Source organism: Rhinoraja longicauda, chromosome 4 (assembly GCF_053455715.1).
Source record: "Rhinoraja longicauda isolate Sanriku21f chromosome 4, sRhiLon1.1, whole genome shotgun sequence".
NCBI classification, from domain to species: Eukaryota; Metazoa; Chordata; class Chondrichthyes; order Rajiformes; family Arhynchobatidae; genus Rhinoraja; species Rhinoraja longicauda.
Window position 1 is genome coordinate 65158112 of NC_135956.1, and position 26908 is coordinate 65185019.

At 44.5% G+C, this 26908-nt stretch overlaps 1 protein-coding gene across 1 annotated transcript in view; it reads right to left on the reverse strand.

Moving 5' to 3' along the window:
- Window positions 1–26908, reverse strand: part of LOC144593027 (regulator of G-protein signaling 22-like) — a 69606-nt gene that overhangs the window by 24320 nt on the left and 18378 nt on the right. Inside the window, exons 8-10 of the mRNA XM_078398441.1 lie at window positions 24855–25387; window positions 18982–19143; window positions 15391–15556 (exon numbers count right to left, since the gene is read on the reverse strand). Coding sequence (XP_078254567.1) covers window positions 15391–15556; window positions 18982–19143; window positions 24855–25387 — 861 coding nt within the window. The remainder of the gene's footprint in view (window positions 1–15390; window positions 15557–18981; window positions 19144–24854; window positions 25388–26908) is intronic.

A 26908-nucleotide genomic window follows, 5' to 3' on the forward strand; every position in this document is an offset into this window, starting at 1 on the left:
AGATCCAGCAGGCCTTGGTGGACCAAGCGCAAGTGTTCTGCAAAACAGTTGCCAAGTCGATCCTTGGTTTCACTAATGTACAGGATGCCACATCAGGAATGTCAATAGCAGTAGATGAGGTCAGAGAAGGTGCACGTGAATCTGTCTCAGCTGGAAGGACTGCTTGGATCTCTGGATGGATGTGAGGGCAGAGATAAAAGGATAGGGGAAAGTTTCAGGGGAAAGACCTGGGAAGGGAATGGTTTGGGTGGGAAGGGATGATGGAACCAAGGAGTTATGGAGGGAATAGTCTCTGTGGAGGGCAGATAGGGGTGGGTATGGGAAGATGTGACTGGTGGTGGAATCATGTTGAAGGTGGCAGAAATTGGAATGATGTGTTATATACAGAGGCTGGTGGGATGAAAGGTAAGGACCAGGGGAATTCTATCCTTGTTCTGTCTAGGAGGAGGAGGAGTGCAAGCAATACAATGGGACACAGATGATATGTGATGAGGGATTCATCTATGACAGAAGGAGGGAAATCATGGTTGCTAAAGAAAGAGGATATCTTGGATGTCCTGGAATGGAAAGCATCTTGGGAGCAGATGTGGTAGAGACGGAGAACTTGAGAGTAGGGGATAGTGACTTTACAAGAGGCAGGATTGAAGGAGGTGTAGTCCAGATAACTGGGAGTTGGTAGGTTTGTAGTAGACGTTAGTTGATTGCCCGTTCCCTGTGATGGAGACAGAGAGATCAAGAGGACGGAGGGAGGTGTTAGTGAATGTCCTTTGAGGACAGGGTGGAAGTTATTGGTAAAGTTAATGTAATCAATGAGTTCTGCACGGGTGCAGGAGGAAGGCCCGATGCAGTCATTGATGTCACAGAGAACGAGTTGGGGGTAGTCCTTCCCCCTCCCCTCTCTCTCCCAAGACCTTTTCTTCCCCCTCCCCATAATCTAAATCACTACCATGATAAAAGGATCTGTGAAATACCTGCTCTCAATAGCCACAAGAGACTACAGATGGTTTCATCTGGAGTAAAAGCTGCAGGAGGAACTCCGGTCCTAATGCAGGGTCACTACCCAAAGCATCAACTAACCTTTACCTCCACAGATGCTGCCTGGCCCACTGAGTTCCTCCAGGAGTTGGTTCCTGGTTAATAGGTAGCACACTGAGTGCATCAAAAAGGCAGGAAATCCATTGACTTCTTTGAACAAAGCCAGAGGTTAATTGTAGATGGACACAAAATGCTGGAGTAACTCAGTGGGACAAGCAGCATCTCTGGAGAGAAGGAATGAGTGACATTTCGGGTCGAGACCCTTCTTCAGACTGATAGCTGAGGAAGACCACCCTTTGATAGGATACTTGGGAGTGTGAGAAAATGTTGTAGGGATGCCATGAAAATATTTGCCCTTGCAAAACCTGGATATCGCTTCGATCCCATTTTCAGATAAGTCTGCAGGATTCCATTAATAATCACTGATTATACTGTCCCGTATCCACATGAGACGGAGTATGCTTAGTGCATAAATCACCCACTTGCAACTGGAAATTTCACTGAAGCCTTTCTAAAGGTTCAACTGGTTTCCATCTAAATGTGATAAAATGTTGCCCACTAATTTTAAGACCAGTTTGTAGTGGCCTGGCGGAGGCCAGAGAAAAGGCTGGATGCCAGGCAGGTTTAGTAAAGGTCTTTATTTGGCTGTGAGCTTCTACTCACAGCGAAGTCCACCTAGGGATAAACCACACCCCCCCCAACGGGCTGACTCTTAACCCCTTAAGCCTGTCCGTCAAGTGACGAGGGGGCTGACCCAAGGAGTGGCCTGATACCCCGGGACCACCACAGGACCCCCCCCCCCCAAGAACCGGAGGTACAAAGCGGACAGGAGGGCGCACGAGGCATCCAGCCCGGGTGCGCACCACGCCCGGTGCAGGGACCGGCGACCGACCGACAGGTGGAGGGGACGTAGCAGACACTGGCGGGGGTAACGTGGACGGAGGGCGACCTCACGGGCGGGGCTGCGCAACTGGCACCGGCCGATCAATGTCCACGTGTGCCGGCTTCAGCCGCGCAATCGAAACATTCTCACTGCGACCCCCCATGTCCAGGATAAATGTGGCCGAGCCGTGTTGCAGGACCCGGAAGGGGCCTTCGTACGGCCGCTGGAGAGGTGACCTGGATCAAATCAGGTAGGCTTTGAGCAAAAGGAGATTATTACAATCTCCCAAAACAACCTTAATCCCCGCGAACAATAACAAAATAAAAATCAACTGATGGTTTAGCATATGTCCGATTATCAAAGCTACTCATAATCAAGAATGCCTTTCGCAATTCACAATTTTTTAAATGCACTGCGTGATTCTATACCCCAGTTGTTTTGCAACTGTTAGCTACTCATGTTAAGATAATAAGGCAACTTTAAACATTTTGGGCAAAATAAATGTCATTGTCTTTCTGTTTAATTGTTGTCTTGTTAGGATTTCCCCAAAGCTTTTTTTACTGGCTTGAATTTTCAGTTTTGTACTTACCAACTTGTCCAAACTGTGGACTTCCTCTGCTCTGTGTAATTCTCGATGTGTAAAAGTATCTGCATAATTTGAGAATTGAGACCCAATACTGTTCACTGAAACGAGAAGGTGGCTGAAAAGTATTAAGAACAGTTTAGTGAAGATAGTTGGGTTAACAGATAATATGCTTTAAAAGAATAACTGTCCAGATACTGTTAACGTTGGCAGAACCTATATGCAATAGATATTATATAAAGAGTTCTTAGAAATTTAGGAACATAGGAACAGTCGGAGGCCAATTTAGCCAGTTAGTGAGCTCATGCCTAAATTGTGACTTAATTCCATGTTACTGCTTTTGACTTATAAATTATCTTATATAAATGTATCCATCTCAGATGTTAAGTGAATGAATTGCCCAACCTTTATTGTCTTTGGTGAAAGAGCTCTATCTACTACCTTCACATGTAGAACTGTTTCCCACCTTCCTTTTTGGTTTAGTCCATGAGCCCAAAAATGAAGGCAAATTAAATTTAAAGTAAATTTACCTTTAAGAACCTTACTATTTGTTTAATATCTTGAAAAACAAACAAATCATCCCCTGGACTTTAAAATTCCAGGGAATACTGCCATTTGTGCAATCCATTGAAAGTTCAATGTTCCTGGGGTTATTCTGCGTAAACCTACATTGTCAGTCAAAGCCTGCTTTGACTGCATGGAAAATCTCACTGTACTCCAGGTGCAGTCAAAAAATAAAAGCACGTATTCCATTAGCTTCTATTTTCTGCAGCTGTACCTTTTGCTGATCTACGCACACAAACCATTGAGTTTTATTGTATCTCCACTACTAGTAGATTTTCACTATTTAAAACATACTATTTAAAAAATGTTCTGTGTATATAAACAAACGAACAAATAAACAAACAATAATAGTGCAACAACAAAAATAATGCCCCCCCAAGTCTATGTAGTTTGGAGCCTATTTGGTTGCAGTGTTTAATAGCCAGACGTAATGGAAGAAGCTACTCCTGAACCTGGACATTGTAGTGTTCAATGGGATCGTCTTCCCAATGGCAGGAATGAAATGAGAGTGTGTCCAGAGTAGTGTGGGTCTCTGATGATGCCGGCTGCCTTTTCGAGTCATCAACACTTGTAGATGGGGATGGTCAGTACCCATGATGGACTGGGCTGTGTTCACTACTTTTTACAACCTTCTTCATTCCAGGGCGATCGAGTCGCTAAACCAGCTGTGATGCAACCAGTCAATATGTCAATACTGTACACCTATAGAAGTTCAAAGGAATTTTTGTTGACATACTGAACAAATCTTCTCAGGAAGTAGAGGCGTTATGGGCTTTCTTTGTGATTGCATCAATGTACTGGACAAATCTTCAGAGATATGCACGTCCAGGAATTTGAAGCTTTTGACTCTCTCCTCCACCGTCCCTTTGATGAAGACAGATTTGTGGATCCTTGTCTTTCTTCTTCCAAAGTCCACAATTAGTTCCTTGGTCTTAGTGACATTGAGAGCATGGTTGTTGTACTAGCACCATTTGTTCAGTCGATAGATCTCCCTCCTATACTCTGTGTAATGGCAGTTTCTATACCTTCTCAAAGTCCAACTTTGATAGCCATTACTGCTCGGGGATGGAATGGAGGTATAGCTTACGCACACACTGCACTCTGAGACAACAAAAATGAATCTTCCAAACGCTGTTTCTTGATTAATTGGTCTTTATTAAAGTAGCACAAATCAAAAGAATAATTCATAACTTTTCGTTCTTATCAACTGTTTCTTCTTCAAACAATACAGTAAAGATCGTGTAGTTGTTACCGTGTGGTCGTGGTCGTGGTCGGCGTGGTTGTGGTTGTGGCTGGCGTGAGTGTGGCTGGCGTGAGTGTGACTGGCGTGAGTGTGGTTGTGGTCGGCGTGGGTGTGGTAAAAAACTGTATTCTCTCCATCCTCCGAGACTAAACTGACCCACAATCTCTGTGGCTACGTTAGCCTCCTTACATGTAGATACTCCCCATTACGTATCAAATCACAACCACAAGCATGCAAAAAAGACAGAAACTAGAAATATTAAACATAGCCATAATACAATGACAGTAACTAATTTAAGCGCAAATGGCTCCTACACTCTGACTCGTCATTATCAACAACAGTGTTGTCACCGGTGAACTTGAAGATAGAGTTCAAACTGTTTCCAGCTACATGTTCATGTGTAGAGCAGGGGGCTGAGCACACAGCCTTGAGACGCTCCTGTGCTGATGGTTGTCGAGAAGGAAGTGCTTTTGCCAATTTGTACAGATTGTGGTCTGTTGATGAGGAATTTGAGGATCCAGTTGCAAAGGGATGCACAGAGCCTTAGTTTCATTGGTTTAACTTGGAGGGGATGATGGTTTTGAATGCCAAACTGAAGTCTATGAACAACAGCCTGATGTATGTGTTTTTACCATTAAACAGAAGGTCTCAGGATTAAATACCATGTGTACACGATCTGATCACTAGGTTGGATATCCTAGGGCTAGTGACTATCCTCATGACACCCAAAGCCTTCTCTGTCTGGATGGTGCAAGTGATGGAATACATTCTACATGCAGGTACCTTCTGTGAAATTTGCAATTGAACGATCAATTAAAAATTTAGGAAACATTCTGAAACTTCGTGCAGCCATCTGGTTTGCTCCAAACGAAGCTATTTCAGCTAAATGTTTTCTTGGGTTACTTTGAGCAACAATCTCTTACAATCCAATTCTCACAATAAATGATTAAAATCCAAACCAGGCAACATTTATTTTAGCACCAAGCACCATAGGAACTCCAAAACTATCAACTAGTTATCAAAATTGTAATGTAACAGAAGAATTAAAACTTACTCCAAATTCTCTTTAAGGGTTGAAAGGTTGTTGAGCATGGTACTATTCTCCATTATCTGTGATATGACATCTGGTTTAGTCTGATGAGCAGCAACCACTTTTTTACGTTCCTTCACTTGAACTTTCTCTTGAAATTTATCAAACTGTTATAAATATTGCAGAAACAGCAATTAAATAAAATAATTTACATTTCCCCTTCAACATAATCTAAATATTTGCAATAATATATGACTTATGTACATGACTTTGTTCATATCACACTTTATATACTTTCTCTATTTAGTATTAAAAACACTTACCTTTAATCCTTCCAGTTTAGTTTAGTTTAGTTTAGAGATACAGCGCGGAAACAAGCCCTTCGGCCCACCGTGTCCACACTGACCAGCGATCCCTGTGCACTAACATTATCCTGCACAAACTGGGGACAACTTCCATTTATACCAAGCCAATTAACTTACAAAACTGTACGTCTTTGGAGTGTGGCAGGAAAGCGACGATCTCTGTGAAAATCCATGCAGGTCACAAGGAGAACATACAAACTCCGAACAAACGGCACCCTTTATCAGGATCGACCCTGGGTCTCTGGCACTGTAAGGTAACAGCTCTACCTCTGCGCCACCGTAAAATGGTTCTAAAATGGTGGTCCTTATTTTTGTCATGATGCTGTAGTGACTGAAACTAAACCCCCACACTGTTGATGATTTCATTAGCATTTATGCTAGCAATGATTGTGACATCCTGACATTGAAACTGACTCGTTTGAGAGGGAAATCTTAATCTTAAGAGCAAAAAGAGGATGGGATCGTTTTGACGGACAATTAAAGGAGAATCCTAAGAGATTTGCTAATTATATTATGAGCAAAAGCTTAACTAGGGAAAGGAGCAGTGTGGTCATTTACACGTGGAGCCACAGGAGATGGGTGAAATCATAAAATAATATTTATCATCTGAATTTACCAATCAGGCTATCAATCTCCCTCCCTCAGCATTACCTGCTATTTGTCCAACATTGGTGGTATAGTTGACGAATTTAAAGAAGGCTTTGGACTGTATCAGTTATGGGTATAGAAAGGGTAGAGCAGGGGACTGAGCACACAGCTCTGAGGTACTCCTGCATGGATAATTATCAAGGAGGAAGTGTTGTCAATTCATACTGATTCTGGTCTGTCGATGAGGAAATGTGTAGGAAGGAACTGCAGATGCTGGTTTACACCGAAGATAGACACAAAATGCTGGAGTAACTCTACGGGTCAGGCAGCATTTCAGGATAGAAGGAATGGGTGACCCTTCGGGTCTCGACCCAAAACATCACCCATTCCTTCTAACCAGAGATGCTGCCCATCCCTCCAGCATTTTGTGCCTATCTGTCAATGAGGAAGTCAAGGATCCAATTACAAGAGGATGAGCAGAAACCCAGTCCTCTGAGTTTGTTTGGAGGAGATAAGTGTTGAACACTAAGCTGTAGGCAATGAATAGCAGCCTGACGTACGTGTTCTTATTGTCCGAATGATCCAGTGTAAAGTAGCAAGCCTGAAAGATCGCATTCCTGTTGAGCTATTGCGGTAGAAGGTGAATTGTGGTTGGTACAGGTCCTTATTAAGTCAAGAGTTGATATGCATCATAACCAACCTCTCAAAGCACCTCATCATTATGGGCATAAGTGCCACCGGTCAGTAGTCATTGAGGAAAATCATCTTACTCTTCTTGGGCACTAGTATCATTGATGTCCTGTTAAAGTGAGTGGGAACCCGGGACCGTAGTAAAGAGAATTTGAAGATTTATGCAATACCTAGTCAGCAAGAATTTATGAAAGGGAAATCATGCTTGACTAATCTTCTGGAATTTTTGGAGGATGTGACAAGTAAAATGGACGAAGGAGAGCCGGTGGACGTAGTGTATCTAGACTTACAGAAAGCCTTTGATAAGGTCCCACACGGGAGATGGGTGAGCAAAATTAGAGCACATGGTATTGGGGGTATTGGGGCTAGGGTGTTGACATGGATAGAGTATTTGGTTGGCAGACAGGAAGCAAAGAGTAGGAGTAAATGGGTCCTTTTCTGAATGGCAGGCAGTGGCGAGTGGAGTGCTGCAAGGCTCGGTATTGGGGCCGCAACTATTTACCATATATATTAATTATTTGGATGAAGGAATTAGAAGTAACACGAGCAAGTTTGCAGATGACACAAAGCTGGGTGGCAGTGCGAACTGCGAAGAGGATGTTAGGAGGTTGTAAGGTGACCTGGACAGGTTGAGTGAGTGGGCAGATGTGTGGCAGATGCTGTATAATATAGATAAATGTGAGGTTATCCACTTTGGCAGCAAAAACAAGGAGGCAGATTATTATCTCAATGGTGTCATGTTAGGTAAGGGGGAGTGCAGTGAGACCTGGGTGTCCTTGTACACCAGTCACTGAAAGTTGGCGTGCAGGTACAGAAGGCAGTGAAGAAAGCTAATGGCATGTTTTTTTAGATTTAGATTTAGAGATACAGCGCGGAAACAGGCCCTTCGGCCCACCGGGTCCGCGCCGCCCAGCGATCCCCGCACATTAACACTTTCCTACACACACTAGGGACAATTTTTACATTTACCCAGTCAATTAACCTACGTCTTTGGAGTGTGGGAAGAAACTGAAGATCTCGGAGAAAACCCACACAGGTCACGGGGAGAACGTACAACGAGAGGATTTCAGTATAGGAGTAAAGAGGTTCTTCTGCAGTTGTATAGGGCCCTGGTAAGACCACATCTGAAGTATTGTGTACAGTTTTGGTCTCCTAATTTGAGGAAGGACATTCTTGTAATAGAGACAGTGCAGCGTAGGTTCACGAGATTGATCCCTGGGATGGCGGGACTGTCATATGAGGAAAGATTGAAAAGACTAGGCTTGTATTCACTGGAGTTTAGAAGGATGAGAGGGGATCTTATAGAGACATATAAAAGAACTGGACAAGCTAGATGCAGGAAAAAAATTCCCAATGTTGGGGGAGTGCAGAACCAGGGGCCACAGTCTTAGAATAAAGGGGAGGCCATTTAAAACTGAGGTGAGAAGGAACTTTTTCACCCAGAGAGTTGTGAATTTGTGGAATCCTCTGCCACGGAGGGCAGTGGAGGCCAAGTCACTGGAAGAATTTAAGAGAGAGAGTTTGATAGAGCTCTGGGGGCTAGTGAAATCAGGGAATATGGGGAGAAGTTGGACATAGGTTACTGATTGTGGATGATCAGCCATGATCACAATGGCTGTGCTGGCTTGGAGGGCCGAATGGCCTCCTCCTGCACCTATTTTCTATGTTTCTATGTTTCCATGAGAAATAAGTTTATTTTTGTGAGAAATAAAATATTGAATGCTTTCAAATCCAAGCATCTTGCAGGCAAAGTTTAATTGTCACTGTGCTGTGCTAATTGATATTTACAGATCAATTCTTTCTCCTTGAACCTTATAATGTTCTTAAACATCGGTTTTCTTAAGATAAAATACTATCAAGACAAAGTAGAATTTCCTGCACTGAAATTATGATTGCCATTATCTAGCTGCTGATCTCCAGTTTCAGGGAATAGGACTGGACAGTAATTGGATATATTGCATTTGTGCTGCTTCTTGCTAACAAGACACACCTGGAAAATTAAGTTGATAATTAGATGCCAGTGTAGTAATTGAACTGGAGGAGTTTGGCTCCAGGCAAAGCTGCAAAGATATTTAAAAATTGCAACTATTAAATAATTTGAATTTGCATTTTGGATGCAGATGCAATTTTGTTGATACAAATAATGTGTGGCTTAAGGGAAATATTTGAGTGAGGCATTATAAATTATGTAGCTTGAATAACCTCCTACATTTTCAAATTAACCCTCCATGCTCCTAGGCAGAGCCACAATGGATTCATTTTCTAAATAAAAACACATGACACGAAAGCTTTGAATGAAAGAATGAATGAATACTTTATTGTCACAAGTGACAAGTCAGTGAAATTCTTTGCTTGCATACCCAAGGTATGCAAATAGTTGCCACACAGAGGGCGATTACAAAGTTACAAAGTAACCCCTGTGCCAGGAGGGTCAGTTTCAAGGACTGAAGAATTAATTGTAGATATCAATGAGCACAGTACAGTCACATTTAGACTTGGCCTGCAAGAGACTTGGTTTTGAACACATTCAATATTTTGTTTATTTTCCACATCAAATTACAACATTACATTGTAATCAATGTAATAAAAAAATCATTACATTTTTGATTGAAAACATTAAAAATGTTTTCCTCTTGCATTCCAGAGATTAGTTGTGCATCAAAGAATAAAATCTTAACTGAAAAAAACAAAACTGAACTTTGATTTTTAAAATAAACTGCAGTTTAGATTTAAGATTTAAAAATAAAATGAAAGTCAACAATATTCTATGATATTTGTAGGATATTAATAGAATCTGTCAATTAAGCAAGTATGTTCGAATAACGTGGGACTTAAAGGAACACTGAATTAATATTTCAAAGATATTTTATAAATATTGCATAGGGCAGTAATGGTTTTTTTTTCAGATCTCCTGAAGGAGATTAAATGATAATTCCCATTGTTTGTTCTGAATTACAAACAGCAAAGTTATGTCAGCAATTTATTTTTAATAGAATAAAATTAGCTGGGTGAAAACTACCAGCAGATTTTAGTTTGATTTTGAGCAAGTGCCATTAACAACTCTTTACTGCCCTCTCTCAGTGGGTACCGATCTGTACAATTCATTTTCAATTGGTCTCCATCCTGTCATTGACATTCCCCGAACTTCCCCCCTTCTCTGTAACTTTTGTTCACACTTTCTTGGTTCTGATGAAATGTTATTGCCTCAAAATATTAACTCTTTCTCTCTGCACATTTGTTGCCTAATCTGTTCACTATCTCCAGCATTTGCTATTTTTATATCAGGTTTCCAGCATTTACAGTTGTTTACTTTTCAAGAAAGGATGTTGAAAAATGATTCTTCATCTTAAAAGCTTAAAACCTATCTTAAAATGTTTTCTTTTGTAGAACTTTGCAATCAATGATGCGTACCTACATCTCATTCCCTCTGGAGAAACTGAATATATATGTTACACTTGTTGGAATGCAGGTAAGGAAAGGGAATGTCCTGTTAACAATATTAAATAGATAAGGTGGTGTGTCAATTAAATTGCTATCATTAAAGTAAGCTTAGCAGCAGGAGTTGTCTAAACAGGACCAGCCATGGCCTTGAGAGTGATTCAGAATACCTGCTCAATAAGTAAACAAACCTTTTATTTGAGACATATTACAAGTATTGGAAGATTAAGTACACATCCTGAGATTTAACCTAATTGCAAAAATGCTGGAGGAAATTCAACAGGTCAGGCGGTATCCTTCGAGGCAAAGGGATAGTCGGAATTTCAGATCAAGACATTACATCAAGACTGAGAGTGGAAAGGCTAGATACAGAGGTGAAAGAGTGGGGTGAGGAAAGAGTTGACAAGCATTAAGTGGATCCAAGTTTTTAGTTTTACGTACTACAGTTCAGTCCACAATGTTTGTGCCAAACACGATACCAACTTAAACTGATCTCATCTGCCTGTACATGACCCACATCCCTCTATTCACTGCACTTCGATGTGCCTATCTAAAAACCTCTTCAACATCACTATTGTTTCTACCTCCACCACCACTTCTGGCCATGCATTCCAGGCCCCCACCGCTCCCTGTGTAAAAAAATGTGCCTACACATCTCCATGAAACTTTCAACCTTTCACCTTATAGCTATGCCCTCTTGTGTTGGTCTGTAATCGGGCAACAAGAACTGCATGCAATTTCTGACTCTTAAACTCAATGCCCCTAGCAATGAAGGCAATGCATACCGTATGTCTTCTTTATCGCACCATCTACTTGTGCTGCAACCTTCAGTGAGTTATGAACAAGATTACTCTGCACAATAATGCTGTTATGGGTCTTGCCATTAACTGTGTACTTTACCCTTACATTCAACAAAGTGCAACACCTCACACTTAGGTTAAACTTAATCTGCCATTACTCCACCTACTTCTGTTGTGGATATATATTCCACTATATCTTCTGACAGCCTTCCTCACTGTCTGCAACTCCTCCAATTTCGATGTCATCGGCAAACTTACACACCAACCCATCTACATTAATGTCCAAGTAATTTATTATAAAGCACAACAGCAGAGGTCCAGCACAGATCCCTGTGGAACCTCACTGGTCACAAACCTCCAGCCAGAATTATATCTATCTCCCACCACAACACTGTTTTGTCTGAACCAGTTTTAGTTGTAGATACAGTATGGGAACAGGCCCTTCAGACGAGCAAGTTCACCCCAACCATCGATCACCCATTCACAATAGTTCTATTCTCAATTAAACTGACATCTACGGTAAATTAAATGAGTATTTAAAACTGGTGATTTGCTTTGAAATATATTGCAGATGAATTAACCTTGTCTGTAGATTTTACAAGTGAGGTGCCGTTTGGACCAACAACCACAGGATTTTAGAGGCTGCCAGCATTTGTCCACGTTATTAAATCATCTAGTAGGAAAGAAAACTGCAGATGCTGGTTTAAATCGAAGGTAGACACAAAATGTTGGAGTAACTCAGCGGGTCAGGCAGCATTTGTGGAGAAAAGGAATGGGTGACTTTTCGGGTCGAGACCCTTCTTCAGACTGATGTCAGGGGATGGGGTGGGACAAAGATAGGATGTAGTAGGAGACAGGAAGACTGGTGGGAGAACTGGGAAGGGGGAGGGGATAGAGTGGGAAAGTAGGACTATCTGAAGTTAGAGGTCAATGTTGATACCGCTGGGGTGTAAACTACCCATGCAAAATATGAGGTGCTGTTCCTCCAATTTGCGCTGAGCCTTGCTCTGGCAAAGGGGAAGGCCCAGGACAGAAAGGTCAGATTGGGAATGGGAGGGGGAGTTGAAGTGCTGAGCCACCGGAAAATCAGGTTGGTTAAGACGGACTGAGCGGAGGTTTTCAGAGAAACGATCGCCGAGCCTGTGCTTGGTCTTCCGATGTAGAGAAGTTGACACCTGGAACAGCAGATACTGTGGATGGTTGGAGGAGGTGCAGGAGAATCTCTGCCTCACCTGGAAAGACTGTTTGGGTCCTTGGATGGAGTCGAGGGGGGAGGTAAAGGGACAGGTGTTGCATCTCCTGCGGTTGCAAGAGAAAGTACCTGCGGAGGGGGTGGTTTGGATAGGAAGGGACGAGTGGATCAGGAAGTTTCAGAGGGAACGATCTCTGCGGAAAGCAGAAAGGGGTGGAGATGGGAAGATGTGGCCAGTAGTGGGATCCCGTTGTGGCGGAAATGTTGGAGGATAATATGCTGTATGCGACGGCTGATGGGGTGAAAGGTGAGGATAAGGGGGACTCTATCCTTGTTACGAATAGGGGGAGGGGGAGCAAGAGCGGAGCTGCGGGATAATGAGGAGACCCTCGTGAGAGCCTCATCTATGATGGAAGAGAGGAACCCCCGTTTCCTAAAGAATGAGGAAATGTCCGATGCCCTTGTATGGAACACCTCATCCTGGACGCAGATGCGGCGTAGACAGCGGAATTGGGAGTAGGGGATAGAGTTTTTACAGGAAACAGGGTGGGAAGAAGTGTAGTCAAGATAGCTATGGAAGTCAGTAGGTTTGTAGTAGATGTCGGTCACACGTCTGTCTCCTGTGATGGAGATGGTGAGATCCAGAAACGGTAGGGAGATGGTCCAAGTAAATTTAAGAGCAGGATGGAAATTAGTGGTGAAATTGATGAAGTCAGTGAGTTCTGCATGAGTGCAGGCGGTATGTATTCGTCAATGTAGTGGAGGTAGAGTTCGGGGATAGGGCCAATGTATGCCTGGAACAGGGATTGTTCGACATACCCTACAAAGATGCAGGCCTAGCTAGGGCCCATGCGAGTGCCCATAGCAACGCCTTGGATTTGGAGAAAGTGGGAGGAGTCGAATGAGAAGTTGTTGAGGGTAAGGACCAGATCTGCTAGGCAGAGGAGTGTATTAGTAGATGGAAATTGGCTGGTTCTGTGGTTGAGGAAGAAATGGAGGGCTTTCAGACCCTCCTGGTGGGGGATGGAGGTGTAGAGTGACTGAACATCCATAGTAAAGATGAGGGAGTGGGGGCCTGGAAAACGAACGTTATTGAGGAGACGGAAAGCATGTGAGGTGTCTTGGACATTGATAGGAAGGGATTGGACCAGGGGGGATAGGATGGAGTCAAGGTAGGTGGAAATTAATTCGGTGGGACATGAAAAGGCAGAAACAATGGGTCTGCCAGAACAGATCTGTTTGTGGATTTTGGGGAGAAGATAAAATTGGGCCGTGCGGGGCAGGGGAATGATAAGGCTGGGGGCTTTAGAGGGCAGAGAGCCAGAAGTGATGAGATCAGTAATGGTGTTTGAGATTAAGGCCTGGTGCTCGTCTGTGGGGTCATGGTCCAAGGATAAGTAGGAGGAGGTGTCTGAGAGTTGTCACCTGGCCTCAGCGCGGTAGAGGTCTGCGCGCCAGACTATCACGGCACCTCCCTTGTCGGCGGGTTTGCTGACCAAGTCTGGGTTGCTGCAGACTGAGCGGAGGGCTGTACTTTCAGGAGGGGAGAGGTTAGAGTAAGTCAGGGAATGGAAAATTTGAGGAGGTTGATGTCCCACTGGCAGTTGGAAATGAAAAGGTCTAATGAAGGTAGAAGGCCTTCCGGGGGAGTCCAAGAGGAGGGGGTCCGTTGGAGACGGAAGAAGGGGTCATCACTGGGTAGTGAGGACTCCTTCCCATGGAAAAAGGCCCGGAAGCAGAGGTGACAGAAGAGCTCTACATCGTGGCGGACACGGAACTCGTTGAGGTGGGGGCGGAGGGGAACAAAGGTGAGGCCTCTGCTGAGGACAGACCGTTCGATATCGGAAAAGGGGAGGTCGGGGGGATGGTGAACACACGGCAAGCGTGGTGGTTGGGGTCGGATGAGGGCAGGTGAGTAGATGGAGGCCGAGGCGATGTCTGGTGGAGGAAAGGTGGATATTTAGTTAAGAGGGGGGCATGAGGACTATTGTATGGGTGGGGAATAGCTGGGGCTATCTGGCTAAAAGGGGAAGGGGAAGACCCAGTGGAATCCCTACTGAGGTTCCCTGTAAGAGGGGGGGAGCATTAGGACCCAGCACAGTCAGACCACGTGGTGTTGGACTCTGCCTCGTGGGGACTGTCGGCTTGGTGTTGAGCCTGGGACTCGGGTAGGCGATGGCTACGGCCCGCTGGTGGGCGGTGGAGTGGCGAGGGTCGGCAAAGTCGCTGGTGAACATATCCATGTTCACAAAATGTGGAGTAAGTGCATATTTTCTCAGCAGCCAATTCAAATAATAATAATAATGCATTACATTTGTATAGCGCTTTTCTAGAAACCCAAAGAGGCTTTACATATTAGATATAACATAAAAATAAATAAATAAACAAACAGAAAAGGAAAAATAAGGTGGAGCGACGGTCAATGATTGAAGGCGGTGTTGAACAAGTGAGACTTCAGTGATGTTTTGAATGTGGTGAGTGAGGAGGAGTCTCTGACAGTTTGGGGTAGTGAGTTCCAGAGGGTGGGAGCAGCGATGGAGAAAGCCCTGTCCCCCCAGGATCTTTGTTTGGTCCGGATGGGGGGGGACAGGAGGTTAGCAGCAGCAGGGTGCGGGTGGGAGTGTGTCTGTGGAGGAGGTCAGTCAGGTAGGATGGGGCCAGGTTATGGAGGGCTTTGTAGGTCATGAGGAGGATTTTGTACTGGATTCTCTGGGGGATGGGGAGCCAGTGGAGCTTGTAAAGGACGGGGGTGATATGGTCACGGGTCGGGGAGTGGGTGAGTAGACGGGCAGCGGAGTTCTGGATGTATTGGCGTTTATTGATGATTTTTGAGGGTGAACCATAGAGGAGGCTGTTACAGTAGTCCAGACGGGAGGTGATGAAGGCGTGGATGAGGGTTTCTGCAGCTGTGGAGGAGAGGGATGGACAGAGACGGGCGATGTTTTTGAGGTGATTGTGAGAATTTAAGGTCATACCCACCGGTTTTGGAGTGCAGTCTATCTTGGCACCAAGTAGTGGCTTATCAATGATCTTAGGAAATGGTCTTGCATTATAATTAGGTCTTAATTGGCGATCCTCCCAATCTTTCAGCACAATACCAGCTTGCCTTATGGGAAATCCTTTGTTCACACAGTACCTTGGACCCCTGAAATGATTTAAAATAAAAGTAAAAAAGAAAATTTCAAATTTCTTTTTTCTTGGTACAGGAATTCTTGTAGTCATTTATTTGTCAATTCACTTTTTTTTATAAGAAAAAAAAGTTTTACAATATTTGGCTACTTTTCATTGGGCCCAAAGAACTCAATAACCTTAATGGTAATGATTTTTTTAAATGCAAATTTGGTTTCACCTCAGATCTTTAGATATTCATCTCTTACAACCAAGAGTAAACCAATTCATAATAATAATAATAATAATAATAATGCATTACATTTATATAGCCCTTTTCAAACACTCAAAGACGCTTTACAGGGATTTCTAGAACATAGAGAAGTGAATAAATAGATAAATAAGTAAACAAACAGAAAAAGGAGACAGAAGGTGAGGTGACCTTCAGTGGTTGAAGGCAGTGCTGAACAGGTGACACTTCAGTGATGTTTTGAATGTGGTGAGTGAGGAGGAGTCTCTGACGGTTTGGGGTAGTGAGTTCCATAGGGTGGGAGCAGCGATGGAGAAAGCCCTGTCCCCCCAGGATCTGGGTTTGGTCCGGATGGGGGGGGGGGGGGGGACAGGAAGTTGGCAGCAGCAGAGCGGAGGGTGCAGGTGGGTGTGTGCCTGTGGAGGAGGTCAGTCAGGTAGGATGGGGCCAGGTTATGGAGGGCTTTGTAGGTCATGAGGAGGATTTTGTACTGGATTCTCTGGGGGATGGGGAGCCAGTGGAGTTTGTAAAGGACGGGGGTGATATGGTCACGGATCGAGGTGTGTGTGAGTAGACGGGCAGCGGAATTTTGAATGTATTGAAGTTTACTGATGATTTTTGAGGGTGAGCCATAGAGGAGGCTGTTGCAGTAGTCCAGACGGGAGGTTATGAAGGCGTGGATGAGGGTTTCTGCAGCTGTGGAGGAGAGGGATGGACGGAGACGGGCAATGTTTTTGAGGTGGAAGAAGGCTGTCTTTGTGATGTGTTTGATGTGTTTGTCGAAGGAGAGGGTTTGATCAAAGATGATTCCAAGATTCCGGATGTGAGGGGAGGTGGATACTGGGAGACCATCAATATTGAGGATGAAGTTTTGGGTGGATTTGGTGAGCGTTTTTGGACCAATGATGATGATTTCAGATTTGTTGCAGTTGAGTTTGAGGAAATTTGATTGAAGCCAAGATTTTATTTCAGTGATGCAGTTTGTCAGTGTAGAGTGTGTGGTGGTGGAGATTGACTTGGTGGAGATGAGGAGCTGGATATCATCGGCGAAGCAGGGGAAGTTGAGACCATGACGGCGGATTAATTGACCAAGGGGGAACAGGTAGAGGATGAAGAGGAGGGGGCCAAGGACTGAGCCTTGGGGGACACCTTGGGGGAGGGGAGCGGTGGGGGATTTACAGTTGTTAATGGAGATGAACTGGTGCCTGTCAGAGAGGTAAGATTTGAACCAGGATAGGGCTGTGCCGGTGATGTTAAAGGAGGTTTCAAGTCGGGTGAGGAGAATGGAGTGATTTATGGTGTCAAAGGCGGCGCTGAGGTCAATTAGGATGAGGATGTTGAGGTTGCCAGCGTCGGAGGAGAGGAAAAGGTTGTTTGTAATTTTGAGGAGCACAGTTTCAGTACAGTGATTGGAGCGGAATCCGGATTGGAAAGTTTCATACAGGTTATTGGTAGAGAGGTAGTATTTGAGTTGGGAAGCTACAGCACGTTCCAAAACTTTGGACAGAAAGGGTAGGTTGGAGATTGGTCTGAAGTTGTTCGGGGTGTCAGGGTTGAGACCAGGTTTTTTCAGAATGGGGGTGACAGCAGCGATTTTGAGGGATGGCGGGACGATGCCAGTGGACAGGGAGGAGTTTATTGTTGCAGTAATAACTGGAGAGAGAGCAGTAGGGCAGGCCTTGACTAAGCTGGAGGGGATGGGGTCCAGAGAGCAGGTGGCAGTTTTTATTCCTGTGAAGAGGTCAGAGAGGTCGGTGGTGGAGACTGGGGAGAACTGAGGCAGGGGTTGACAGGATAAGGGGGGGCAGGTGGTTTGAGGGGGAGCAGGTGCGTTGGTGGTTAAGGTGCTGTAGATGCTGTCTATTTTGCTTTAGAAGAATGAAAGGAAAGTGGTGCATTTGTCAACTGTGAATGATTGGGAGATGGTGTCCAGGGGGCTGAGGAGTTTGTTTATTGTAGAGAAGAGTGCTTTTGGGTTTCCGGAGCCAGTGAATTATTTGAGAGTAGTAGGTGGAGTGGGCGCGGGAGAGGGCATCTTTGTAGTGCTGCAGGTGGTCTTTGTAGGCTTGGGAGTGAATTGTGAGACCTGTTTTGTTGCGGAGTCTTTCAAGTTGGCGGGCATGAGTTTTCATCATGCGGAGTTCGGGGGTAAACCAGGGAGCAGAGTGGGTGAAGGAAACTGTTTTGGTTTTTATAGGTGCAAGCTGGTCGAGGCAGGAGGAGAGAGTGTGGTTGTAGTAGTCAGTGAGGTCAGAGGGGCTGTGGAGGTCAACGAAGGGAGAGGCGGACATTATTTCAGAGAGGGAGGATGAGAGCGAGGTAGGTGAAACAGAGTTCAGCTTACGGAAGTTGATTTTGCGTTTTTGCCTTGGAGCTGGGGTGGGAATGTTGACGGACATGGTGATGGCTAAGTGATCAGAGAGGGTGGGGTTGGAGCCAGAGAGGTGATGTAGATTTAGTCCAGTGGAGCAGACAAGGTCCAGAATGTGCCCACGGTTATGGGTGGGAAAATTGACGTGTTGAGTGAGGTTAAAGCAGTTGAGTATTTCAGTGAAGTCAGCGGTTATTGTGGAGTCAGTGGAGTCCATTTGGATGTTGAAATCACCGAGGAGGAGGATTGAGGGGGAGAGAGAACAGAACTGGGTCAGAAAGTCAGAGAAATCAGAAAGGAATGATGGGTGTGGTTTGGGAGGGCGGTAGACAACTGCCATGACTAATTGTGTGTGGCCAGAGAGTTTGAAAGCCAGGTGTACAAATGAAGGAGCAGATGAGATGGAGATGAGGCTGATCTTGAAGTCCTGTCGGTGAATTACGGCAATCCCACCACCTCGGCCCTCCGAGCGTGGTTTATTGATGTAGGAGTATCCGTTGGGTGTAGTGAGGTTGAGTGGGAGGTAGTCCAGAGGTTGTTGCCAGGTTTCAGTCAGACAGAGGAAGTCCAGTTTATTTTCCAGGATGAAGTCATTCAGAATGTGGCTTTTATTGTTGAGGGACCGGATATTGAACAGAGTGAGCTTCATGTTGCTTTGTATGGTGTGGATGGACACGGGTGATTTAGCCAGGGTTTGCAGACAGGGGGCGCGCTCGTGTGCGTTATTGTGATAACGTACTTCATAACCCAGTTTCTTCATTATGATTCTCAGTTGACATGTTAACAATTCACACCATTTTTATTTTGCCTGAGCAACATACTTTAGAGTGCTTGGGCTCACCAATATAAAAGCAGTGGCTCCGCTATATCGTTCTGAATGTGATACAATTTTTCCACAGACCATTGTGATATAAATGAGAGGCCCAGCCTTGCTCGTGCTTCTGCGTTTATGTAGTATTCCCCATTACTAAACAAATATCGATTCTGTATTATGTTCAGATATCTTTCAAACAAAGAACAAATAAAGGTCAGTACTTTGTACAGAGAAAACAGAGCATCTAAAAATAACAGAGAACAATTTCAACAAATAGCAAATACAAAAGATGGATAAACATCAGTGCAAGGAGTGCAAGTGCACAGGTTCAGAAAAACAATGGATCATAATCAAACATTAAATATGTACATCTTTCAGTCAATTTAGTTTTATTAGAAATAGATTGGGAAAATCAGTTAAAAAATTACTGGGAATGATGGTGCAGTGCTACCATTGTCAGACACATAATGCAAAAATGTAAAATAAAATCTCACCATTGCAGCTGTGGAATTTAAATTGTTCGGTAAATTATATATAATTCTAAGAATAAAGTGCTAGCGGTATTGGTGACTATGGAATGATCTTCTTCTTCTTCTTAGGCCCCCTCGGTCATGGCTGACCATGGGTGACGCATCCTAGTTGGCTGCTTGCTCCACACCTCGGCTAGAGCAGCGTCGCTTGTGGCTGAAGAGACCAATGCGGGAGTGACAGTCTCTGTCGCAAAGGTCACATTTGTGTGTGGACTCTGGTTTGTTGAAGTTGCTGCGCTCCTTTCTGCGTGCCCGCTTTTCTGCCGCTGCATTCATCAGTTTCTCTTCCCCCGTTTTGAGATGTTGGTTCAGGGTACCTCTCCATCTCGTACGGTCAGCTGCAAGGCTCTCCCAGGACTCCACATCGATGTCGAGCACCTTCAAATCTCTCTTGCAGACATCCTTGTAACGTAGCTGGGGGCGGCCGATGGTTCTCCTCCCAGATATGTTAGCTCTCCATAGAGGATGTCATTTGGAATACGGCCATCCTCCATGCGGTGGACATGGCCCAGCCACTGCAGCCTGCGCTGCCTGAGTAGAGTGTACATACTCGGAAGGCCAGCTCGAGACAGAATCTCGACGTTGGACACTCTGTCTTTCCAGGATATACCCAGGATACGGTGGATGCTTCTAAGGTGGAAGGTGTTGAGTCTTCTCTCCAGTCTGGCATATGTAGTATATAACAGTATATAACAGAGCTTTATTTGTCGTTCGGTACCGAAGTACCGAATGAAACTACATAGCAGTCATAGAAAAAAAGAACACAAGACACATAGCCCCAACACAAACGTCCATCACAGTGACTCCAAACACCCCCTCACTGTGATGGAGGCAACAAAACTTCCACTCTCTCCCCCACGCCCACGGACAGACAGCTCGTCCCCGACCGACCCGCACAGTCCCCGCACCGTGAGGAAGAGAAAAGTTCCCCCCGCCACCCCCCACCCACACCATCACCCCCCACACATACACAACCAAAAAAAATACAAAAACCATCCCAACACCGACACACAACAAAAAAAAAGGAAAAAAGGAAAAAAGACGAAGACTGCTAGCGAGCCGCTGCCGTTAGGCGCCGCCACTTCCGCTTGAAATGAAACCATAGTCCATGTCTCACTGCCGTACAGCAGCGTGCTGTTGACACAGGCATTGTAGACTGTTATCTTTGTCTTCACTGTCAGCTTTGGATTTGTCCACACTCGAGTTGTGAGGCGAGCGAGAGTTGTAAGCTGCCTTCCCGATCCTCTTGTTAATCTCTGTGTCCAAGGAGAGGTTGTCGGTGATGTTGGAGCCGAGGTACGTGAACTGATGGACGGCATCGAGTTCGTAGTCGTCGATGGTGATGACAGGCGGTGCCTCTGTATCCTGTCCCAGGACGCTCGTCTTCTTCAGGCTGATGGTCAGCCCAAGTCCTTGCAAGCCCGATAGAAGCGCCAGGAATGACAGTAGTTCCTGCTGGGTGTGGGACACAACTGCTGCGTCATCGGCGAACAACATGTCTCTGATGAGAGCCACGTACTTTTGTCTTGGCTCGGAGGCAGGTGAGGTTGAAGTGCTTGCCGTCTGATCTAGTACGCAGGTAGATCCCCTCTGTTGCGGTGCTGAAGGCACGTTTCAGTAGCAGAGCGAAGAAAATCCCAAAGAGTGTGGAAGCGAGGACACAACCTTGTTTGACGCCACTGCAGATGTCGAAGGGCTCCGAGAAACTGCCATTGAACTGCACTGTCCCCTTCGTGTTGATGTGGAAGGATTCTATCGTGCTCTGCAGTTTTGGTGGGCAGCCGATCTTTGGGAGAGCCTTGAATAGGCCATCTCTGCTGACAAAGTCAAACGCCTTGGTGAGGTCAATGAAAGCAATGCAATTATCAAACTGCTGCAAAAACCCACACTGTGCTTCAAGTGAGTAAATATGGCATTCATGATTGGATTTCTATGTGACTACAAACATAGAAAAGTACAGCTCAGGTATAGACCCTTTGGCCCACAATGCCTGTGTCAAACATAATGCCAAGCTAAACTAATCTCACCTGCCTGCACATCCACGTGCCCATCTAAATGCCCCTTGAACACTACGGTTAACAGTGAACAGCTCTTTCAAATGGTCATTCAGTTGAGAATTAGCGTAAAACTGGATGGACCACCTGGTATCAACCAAGGCACTGAATTTGGAGTATCTAATTTGGGACTAGTGTATCACAGACTGTCCTCACAGTATCATACCTTGCAGCTGATGTGCCAGACCTCTCCGACATAATCACTGGGCATGTCCTTTTCTGAAAGCAGGACAAAGCCGCCAGAGGGAATGATCCAATTGGTGACAAGTAGCAAGACGTATCCCCGGGACTCCCCAAAACTGTCCTGAATTCCATGGATGGGGTGATGAGTGCAGAAGGGCATGCCTCGAAACACCTATGTCCCAATCTGGCAAAGCTGCAACAGAGGACTACATGCAAGCTAAAAGAAATGTGGGCAATCGATAAAAGTAAGCCATCCCACAAACATTGGATCAGACTAAAATTCTACCGTCTACAATCCTGCCACGTCAAGAATGTTTGAATGAATAAAAATGAAGATGCTACAAAGCTGAAACAAAAACATAAAATGCTGTAAGTACCCAGGAGGTCAGGCAGCATCTGTGGAGTGAAAGTCAGAGATAATGTTTTCATGTTTTCAATGACATTTCATTGGTTTGGAGATACAGTGTGGAAACATACCCTTTGGCCTACCAAATCCGCTCCGATTAACAATCACCCGGTAACATGAGTTCTATGTTAGAACTTAGGATCTTAGAATCTTAGGATCACATTTGTGGACTGAAATTCAGTGTTTTCTATAAAGCAATCGCCTAATCTGATTTGCTTTTACTAATTAGAGGAGGCCATAGATTGAATAGGAAGTAGTGCAAGTAAATTGTGGATTCATGGTTGATGTTAGGCTCACTGGTCTATAGGTCCCTGGCTTTTCCTTGCAGTCCTTATTTAATAGAGGTACCATAATAGCCACCCTCCATTCTTCTGGAACCTCACCCATGAAAATGATAATTCATAAATCTCAGCCAGGGTTCCTGCAATTTCCTCTCTAGCCTCCCACAGTATCCTTAGATATATTTGATTAGGCTCGAGAGATTTATCCACCTTCATATGCCTTCGGACATCCAGCACCTTCTTGATCATAATATGGACTATCATCAAGACATCTCCATTAATTGTTCCAAGTTCCCCAGTCTTCAAGTCGTTCTTCGCGGTAAAAACAAAGGAGAAACGCTCATTGAGGATTTTGCCTATCTCTTGGGATTCCACACAGAAATGTCGGCTTTGATTTCTGAGGGGCGCTATTCTCTCTCTCTTGTTATTCTCTTTCCATAAATGTATATAAAACCTCTTTGAATTTTCCTTAATTTAATCTGCCAGTGCTATTTCCTGCCCTCCTTTTTGCCCTTGTGATTTCCTTCTTAAGTATGCTCCACAGTTTCCAAAACTCCGCCCGGGATAGACGATCTCAGCTGCCTATACTGCCCCACGCCTCCTACTATTTCCTGACCAGAGTCTCAATTTCCCTTGTCATCTAGGCTTTCTTCCTCCCACCTGCCTTGCCCTTAGCTCCAACAGGAACATGCAAGCTCTGAACTCTTGAAAACTTTTAAACTGAACACTTTTAAAAGCATTCCACTTTCAGGGCGTTCCTTTGCCCGCAAACAACCTGCTCCAATCAACTTGAGGAAGTTTCTGTTCAATACTATCAAAGTTGGTCTTGCCCAATTCAGAATTTTAATTAATCTACTAACTATTTTAAAGCTAGTAGACATGTGGTCGCTAGCCCCAAGAACTGTGGTTACCGGTTCCACAGCGAACACGGTGATTTATAAAGGTTTGATATAATCTGCTTTTAGTACATTGTACCTCTGTTTTTTAATCCCTCAATCCCATTTACTTTACTAACCTCTCTCTCAACATGTTTGCTGCTTTTGAAGATTTAAGCGATTCCTATATCCACTTTAGAATTATGACATTTCATCGACAAATATCTCGGCATGTTCTTTCTGCCAAAATATATCACTTCCTATTTCTTTGTATCAATTGTTATCTGAGTCTTACCTAAGTAATCTGCCAGCTTAGTCCTCTTATATTTTATTATTATCCTCATCAGTGTTTACCACAGCTCCAAATTGGAATCAAGTGCAATTTTTTTTAATGTCAGTGTTTGCACTATAACCAAGTCTTTAATATATGTCAGAAAAAGAAATGATCTGACATTAGCCTGGAGCACAATACTATCACCCTCATCCATTGTGAGAAACAGTTACCATGACTATGTACCATGACTTTAATATGGGACACTTTCACATACTTCTGAAATCCATGCAGACAGCCATTTGTACATTTCACCGATCAATCTTTTCTGTTACCTCATCAAGAAATTCAATCAGGCTAGTCAAACATGATTTGTCTGTAATGTATCCATGCTGACTATTCATTCAAAATTCTCAAAATTTCCATTTATTCCCCCCCCCCAATAGTTTCTAAAGGCTTCACAGCAGAAAGCTTAAACTGACTAGCTTGTGGTGGCCTTACACCCCTTTGTGAGCAAGGATGCAACATTTACAACTGACACATTCCTTCTAATTATGGTGAATTAGAAGAATATTCCCATCCCTTCTGTAATCTGCACGTTGCTCAATAATCTGCAGTGTACCCTATTCTCATCAGATGTATTTGGTTTTAATGTAGACAACCTTCTTAATAACAGTCCTGCAACAGCTTCAACCTCAATGCAACACCCCACAAATCCATATTCTACATCTACAGAGTTATTAGCAGTATCCTCTTCCTTGTTAAAGACCCTCCCTTTACATTATCCCTTTATTATTATTATTATTATTATCATTCACTGCAATTGAGCTATCAACATTTACTTGAGGAGATTTTGAAACATTCAGCTGTGCTGCAATACTAGCTTTAGTTTCTGTGGTACTCTTGAGTGTGGGAATAGAAGGTTGATCATTCTCTGAATGCTGGACTATTGTGTTATTATTTGTCCTAGCCTTTAAAAAGCAATCATTTAGTATTCCAGCTGGAACTTTGCCCCTCTGCATCAATCACGTTCTTCAACAATAATCAATTGCAGCACTCCTCTCACCATTCTCCTACTCTCAAAGTCTTTCAGGATCCTGTATATTTTAACTGGCATTCTCTTCTCCTCTACTCTCTTTTCCTGCCTATTTTCCTTTTCACTTTCAACTTGTCCACTCCACACATTCAGCCTGGTTGACACTGAATGAAACAACTGATATGTGACACAGGCATTTTATGGGTTTTTAAAAAAATCTTTCTAATTTCTTCTCTATATTTGGGAAATAAAATGTTGTCTCACCTTTGTCTCTTATTATCATCAGTGATAACCTTTAATCGATCAATATCCAACCACAACCACCAGTATTTCTCACCAGCTGTTCCAAGAATAAACTTCTTGAATTTTTCAATGCCCTTTCTGTTCTTGAAACTGGAGCTGTGGCTTGGTGTTACATAGAAGAAGTCTCTGTTATCCTCTTCGCTGGAAGAATCAGATTCTATAATTTCCTCAGTCAGGTTCTCTGCCAAACCTTGACCCTTTTCATTATCATTCGCTGCAATTGAGCTCTTGCCATTTATTTGGGGTAATTCTGAAACAATCACCTCTGCTGCAATACTACCATTGGGCTTTGTGGTACTCTTTGTGTCAGGTTCTGTTTCATTCAAAATAGAAGGTTGATCGTTCTCTGAATTCTGGACTGTTGTGTTATCATCTGTCCTAGCCTTATCTTCATGGGTCTTTGTTTCATCAATGGTGCTGGGTTGTTCTTCTTCTTCTATGTTGTGCTCAGCTTCCATCTCTGACTGCACTTTAAGAAAAATTGTTCCTGGTGTCTGCAAAGGGTATTCAGGCACAAATTCAAATATTTCATTATCCACAACTTTTGGTCTAATAAATTCGCTAATGCATCTACCAGGATCACTGTCTACATATAATTTTCTTGATTGATGTCTGACACTTTGGGATCTAATTGGCAGCTTTCTAGATTCAATACTGACCATCATATCTTCCAATAGCGAACAACCTAGAGCAATTTAAATTACAAAAAAATAATTTTTAGATAAAGGATAAAGAATTATGGCAGTTATGATATTGAACCATTCTCCTCTCAACTGGGCAGTATAATACTGGAACAAACAAAATTAGGAGCGGAGGTAGACCACTAAGCACTAGTAATAAGATCATGGTGTAGGGACATACGGATTGGCCAGGTGGTCTAGAACCCTCGGATTGGTTTACGGATCACGTGGTGCGGGAGCGCGAGGTATTTGAGTGTCTGGCGCCAAACTCGGGTTAGAGATTAGATTAGCGAGCGAAGTTAGTGTGTGTCCAAAAGTAAGTGCTTTGCGTTTGTCACGGGTTTTATCGACAATAAAGTCTTTGGATAATATCGCTCGTTTTGACTCACTACATTGGTGACCTCGAACGTAGGAATTGAAGCAGCAGCATGTCGCAGGTGGGAGCGAGCGCGGGCGAGATTCATCTACCGCCGTTCTGGGCCCATCAGCTGCACCTGTGGTTTGTGCAGGCGGAATCTCAGTTCCATCTTAAAAGGGTGGAGAAAGACCAGGAGAAGTTCCACCACCTGGTGAGCTGTCTGCAGTCGGAGGTGGCTGCGCGGGTCAGTCAATACCTGACCAGTCCACCCCAAACGGAGCAGTACGTGGGGCTCAAGAGGCTCCTACTGAGGACTTTTGGCTGGAGCCAGAACCAGCGGGCTCTGAAGCTCCTCCATTTACCAGAGCTGGGGCAGCGGCTACCGTCGGAGTTGATGACCGAGATGCTGACCTTGGTGGGCGACCATCAGCCGTGCATGGTTTTCGAAGCGGCTTTTCGGGAGAAACTACCCCGGGACGTCAGGCTAGTGTTGGCCGACGTCACGTTTGAAGATCCGGTAGCGTTCGCCGAGAAAGCCGACGCGCTCGTCAGGGAGCGACACACCCGAGACGACTCGGTTAATCGGGTCTCGAGGCCCAGCGGCAGTCGGTGGAGCGGCCGAGAGAGCGACGCATGTGCCGCTATTTCGCAGTCAGCCAGCCAAGAAGGGGCTGCGGAACATGTTTATTGGTCGCGGGCTCGAGCAACAGGGCCGAATAGGCGCGGCTGGTGTTTCTTCCATCGGCGGTGGGGCAGTGAGGCTCGAAGCTGCAGAGCCCCGTGTTCGTTTCCGGGAAATGCCTGGGCCGATCGAATGTAGAGGCAGTCTCGATTGGCCGTAATTGCCGCCTCTATGCGACGGACCAAGAGACCGGGATCGTTTTTCTGGTGGATACGGGAGCGGTTGTGAGTATTGTGCCCCCCTATGACTGCGAAGTTCAAGCGGGGGGGAAGGGGCCGCCCCTCATTGCGGTGAA